Here is a 5,619-nt window from a genome sequence, read left to right on the forward strand (position 1 = left end):
TCAAAATAAGGAAGTTTAACATATGCATGTATGTATACTATTTAATAAAAATACCATTTCATGTTGTCAACACTATGTTTTGTGACTATACTATTATATTACATTGATGTACATTTGTGGGCTTGGTTAAATAATTAACCTAACCAATATAGATAACCTACTTACAGAATCTACCTTACCCATCAAAAGCATAATTTAATACTGTATCCGTTTCAGTACATATAGACTTTCATAACTAACACCGTCAATGAACTAAAGTGTTATTTAAATCTATCAAATATTTAATAACAATAGGTTTTTCACAGTAGCTAACTTACCTATAAACAGTAATATTTAATAACACACTGACAATAATAGAACCTAACCAAAGCGTTAATATAATTACCAAAATATGCTTTTTCTGGTAAATTTGGGTAGGTAGTTGATTATCACCAGGGCTCGGAAGTTGTGGCAAATGCATATTTTTTTTGGTTTGTCCTAGAACACCCAAAGTAAGATACAAATATGTTTCACACTTATCTGATGTCATACACGAAATTTTATTTTGCCATTTTTTGCATATTTATGATTTTTATTGCTATTTTGCCATTTTAAGGTTTTTAGTGCTATTTTTGGTTATATTATCAGATAATTTGGAAAATAACCACATTTAGTTGAAAATAACGATTTTATTTGGTTATATTTTTAAAAATATTCAAATTATTGGAAATAAAGCGAATAATATTTCATGTTTTTACCGTTCTACAATTCATCGACGGTCCGATGTATTAATAGTTCGTGACGTCAGTGTTATTCCCTTATTGTATCATTGCAATAGATTATCAAAACAATTAAATACGATTACAGATATGTCTGTATGGTATATACTTTATCCTTTATAGTTTTAATTTTAGTACTCCCGATTCCGCCGTTGTCGAACCTTGTCGTCGTGAAATAAATCGTAAATCTAGATACGTATTTTAATATCAATTAAAAATGCCTAAAGAAAAAAAAACATTATTAAATCGCCTTTGTTTTTATGTTGATGAATTCGGTTCCGATATTTTTAAAATTGATTCGAGTATTTTATTTTGTAAAATTTGTGAAACAAAAGTAAATTCTGATAAAAAATATAACGTGTCTCAACATTTAAAAACTGACAAACATCTCAAGGGCATTAATCGATGTAAAGAACAAACACAAAGAAAACAACAACAATTAATGACTGTTAATATCTCTAAAAAATCATCGTTTAATAGAGATTTGTGTGAAGCTCTAATCTCCGCAAACATTCCGTTAAATAAACTATCAAACCCAAAATTTAAAATATTTTTAGAAACATATACAAAAAATGAAATTCCCTGTGAGGCCACATTACGCAAAGGATATGTAGACGATATTTACACGGAGACCTTGAATGCTATCAGAGAAAAAATTTCCAACAAAATGATTTGGGTCAGTATTGACGAGACCACTGATATCGACGGTCGTTTCATCGCAAATGTAATTGTTGGTACTCTTGAAGAACATTGTTCAGGTGAAATTTTTTTACTTAATTCTGATGAGTTGGATAAAGCTAACCATTCTACCATATGTAAACTATTTGATAAATCAATGAATATGCTATGGCCAGGTAGTATCCACCATGATAACGTGCTTTTGTTTCTATCCGATGCCGCACCTTACATGGTCAAAGCGGGTCAAGTTCTGAAATCGTTTTACTCAAAAATGATTCACGTAACATGTGCAGTTCATGGGCTCCACAGGGTCGCGGAAGAAGTAAAAGGTCAATTTAGTACTGTCGACAAAATTATTTCGAGTGTGAAAAAAATATTTAGAAAAGCACCAAGTCGTTTACTACTATTTAAAACAGAAGCACCAAACATAAGCTTACCCCCAGAACCAATTCTCACCCGCTGGGGAAGTTGGATTGATGCCGCAGTATATTATTGTGAAAATTTCAAGATTATACACCATGTTATTTTTATGTTAGATAAAGACGAAGCAATCAGTATAAGAGATGCACAACATTATATTGTAAAACCTGGTTTAGAAAATAATCTTACGTACATTAAATCAAACTTTGTTAAATTAACTATGGCTATTGATAATTTACAACAGCAAAATATACCATTGTCCGAGTCCATTAAAGTAGTTCAATATATAAAAAGAAGCTTTGAAACTTTGAGGGATCAGAATGGGAGAGCTGTGAACAAAAAGTTACACCAAGTTCTTGAAAAAAATCATGGTTTGTCGGCCTTAATACAAATATCTAATATTTTAACGGGTGAAACATCTGAAAATCTAGACGGGCTACCTGAAGATCTAAACTGTAATGACTTGGTATTTTATAAGTACGCACCAATAACGTCCGTTGACGTTGAGCGGTCATTTTCTACTTACAAGACTATACTATCAAATAACCGCAGGTCTTTCAAATTCGAAAATTTACGAAAACATTTAATAATCCAGTGTAATTCCCAGGGTAAATATATGAATTAATTTAATTATAAGCACACATAATTAAATAATTTAACATGTTTGTTAACAGTTTTAATTCAACCAGTCCAGCCAGTCTCTGAACCGTCAATGAACATAAACGTTTTATAAAACAGTATAATAAATAATAATTATGTAACAGTATATTCATTTTTTTTTGTAATAAATTTATAATTATAATTTTTTCAAGTTAAATGCATATTTTTTGATTTTTCATGCTATTTATAGCGCATATTTTGGAGTTTTTTAGTGCTTATTAAGGAGCTAAAAATTACCATTTTTAGTGCCACAACTTCCGAGCCCTGATTATCACAAATGTGCAAAAATATAGACTACTCATAGAACTAGCTAATTCCATACGGTTTGTTGCAAAGAAAAAATAAAAAGATTTTAATTGTAATATTGAATATATAATATCATAAATTACATTTAAGAAATTAATATTTTTTTTATTGTTATTATTATTATTAGCCTTTCATATAACAACTATTACAGATCGACTATACATCATAGTTAAATTAACAGCAATATATTAAATCATAACAATATTGAATACACAGAAGAAGAGAAAAAACAAAGAATATAATAGTAGTTAGTAATAAGGTTATTATACAAATAAGTTTATGTGGATTTCATAAATACGTTGAATGTAATTGGTTGTGAAAAAATTATGGAGAATGCGTTGCCGTTGTGAGTTTGTTTATCACTGATAAATTATAATTTAGTGAAAAGGGAGAGTAGAGATCTTAATAAAGTTTGTATTTTGGTCAGAAATGTAAATAAATATATTGGCACAAATTAGACCCACTTTGGTATTGTTGCCATGATGACTAGCACGAGCTTCCTGACTCTGAAGTTCTGATATTTTTAGTTTTTGTCTTTTGCTTGGATTAATTTCTTGCTAAGTATACATTCTATATAAGAATCTATGTGATTACTATAGCACAGAGCACACTTAGCCGGGAGTGATTGGTCTTTAATGCAGTCCGCTGTGAGATGGTCACATTTGAGTCATTTGATGCATCTAGATGGGTGACAACAGTAATTATGGGTACGGCCATATGCTTGTCATTTAAAGCACTGAGGTGGGTCAATAAATTACTATAATAGATATTATATTATATTATTATTATGAACATATGAATATTTTTCCATTTTATCATAGTAAACATTGTAGTTTTATTTTAAGTCTAGAAATGACTTCATACCAAATTTATAGATAACATTTAGAATTATATTTTTTTTAAATGTTATTATTATTAAAAAGATAACATATCAGTCTTAGGTAGGTATGTTTTGTAGGTATTTTACAGTTTATACAAATAAAAAGTAACAACTAAAGCAACATATTTAGCTTTATGAACTTTATTTTCTCCATAAACTTAATTTTTTTGTTTCTATAATAGTGCAGCCTGTCTAACTGTGTTGCATAATTAAGGGTGATAAATACTCCCCCCAATCTTTTACTTTACTATTAACATTTTATATTTGATGTGGTAGGTTACTTTATGAGGCTAACAGATTTTGCTAAAACCATATAATACTACTCCTCCCCAACCAAATTCCTAATTAAGCCACTGCTGTGGTGAGTACCCAGACTCCACTCGCCCTGCCCTAGGGACGAGACATTGCGCAACCATAACAAATTGCAGCTTTTAGGGCTGAAGCAAGACCCATTCTAAAGTCATTGTGGTGACAAAAATATAGCATGTCTGACAATGATCAGCAGAAATTATTTACACGAAAAACACTGAATTATTAACTATCCAATTTTAAATAAATATGTATAGCAGTAAAATATTGAACTTTTGTGTACCTTTCTACTTTATAAATGAAACATTGTATGGGTACGTAGTCCGTGTACCAAATTATTATTTTTTTTTTTTTGTCTTTTAAATAGTTTAATAGTTGTGGTAGTACCTACCCGCACCACAATGTGAAATAAAGGTATTAATTTTTAGCTACTTTAAGACAATAGATATATATTATAATGACAGTACATCATATACTTTTTGAAAAGTACTTGAACAAAGTTAATTTGAAGGCTTTCTCAAATTTTCGAATACTTGTTATTCGTTTTAGTTTTATATAATATAATCGCATAAAAAAAATTCTTTATTTAATTTTAATATTTTTTCTATGAATTAAAATTCTAATTCTGATAATTCGACAACAAAAAAAACCAAATGCGTAACTTTGATAATTACACCAAATTATACGGCGTAAAGGCTCTATAAATGTAACGTACAATAACACGAAAATTGATTCTGTTGATATATAACGTGAAAAATGTAGTGTAAAAAAAATGAAAGTAGCTGAAGATTAAAAGTATATATAAATACTTTTTTTTTTAAGTATTTGTATTCATATTAGGCACTCAATTACAACTTTTATTGCAGAGTATTCAAACATATATTATATTGTAAATACTTTTCAAAATAAGTATGTCCCCATTGTGCATTTGACCAACAACACATCTCAGATATGGTTGTTTTAAAGTCTCAAACTTTTCATTCAAAGTCTATTACACATCAATGAGATGATCTACGATCACTGCTCTAAAACTACATGTCTACATCCCTTTAACTGGGCATAGGTGTTGTAAAAAAATAAAACGGTTACATTCTAAATAGTAAATATCATGCAGTACAATGTGTGAAGTTTTAAGTACAGGTCGTATAATAGTAACATATAATAACATTGTTATGTTGCAGAGAAGTTGTGTAGTCTTATATTTGTGTTGTTTAATATCAACTTATTCACCTACCTACGCACACACATGACACATGTATAGGTAAGTAGGTGAATATCAACGTATCGATAAACAAAATTATATCACTCACCTTACACGTCTTCTGTAATAATTTTGTGAAGTTATACCTATATTATATTATATTTAAATGTATTATTAATACGCACGTGATTACATTATAAAAAATGCATATTACCTAAAGATATAATATTAATCTAATATAAAGCATCTATGGTGTTTAATGATATACTTAATTGTTTGACTGATTTATTTTTGTACTTGTAATATTATTGAATACTTAAAAAAAAATCACCTCTGGGGAGACGTGCGACGTATGCCGGACGGGCAATGATCGCCGGTGGTGTAGATCGCCACAAACCGCCGCGATC

General features: G+C 29.4%; 1 protein-coding gene across 1 annotated transcript; it reads left to right on the forward strand.

Annotated features, from left to right (window-relative positions):
* Positions 1–750: 750 nt before the first annotated feature.
* Positions 751–2,673, forward strand: LOC149059815 (uncharacterized). The gene is made up of 2 exons (XM_089217787.1): positions 751–2,464; positions 2,531–2,673. The coding sequence occupies exons 1-2, from the start codon at positions 976–978 to the stop codon at positions 2,587–2,589; spliced, it is 1,548 nt and encodes a 515-aa protein (XP_089073913.1). The 5' UTR covers positions 751–975; the 3' UTR covers positions 2,590–2,673.
* Positions 2,674–5,619: the final 2,946 nt, after the last annotated feature.

Source organism: Diuraphis noxia, unplaced genomic scaffold (genome assembly GCF_037042655.1).
Source record: "Diuraphis noxia isolate RWA-SAM2 unplaced genomic scaffold, SU_Dnox_SAM2 contig0001, whole genome shotgun sequence".
In the NCBI taxonomy this organism is placed as follows: Eukaryota; Metazoa; Arthropoda; class Insecta; order Hemiptera; family Aphididae; genus Diuraphis; species Diuraphis noxia.

Bases quoted from the DNA above. Each gene is read 5' to 3' on its own strand.
- LOC149059815 (XM_089217787.1), top strand. From the start codon at position 976: ATGCCTAAAGAAAAAAAAACATTATTAAATCGCCTTTGTTTTTATGTT. The intron at 2,465-2,530 runs GTAAATATATGA...GTTTGTTAACAG, and splicing joins AATCCAGTGTAATTCCCAGG to TTTTAATTCAACCAGTCCAG.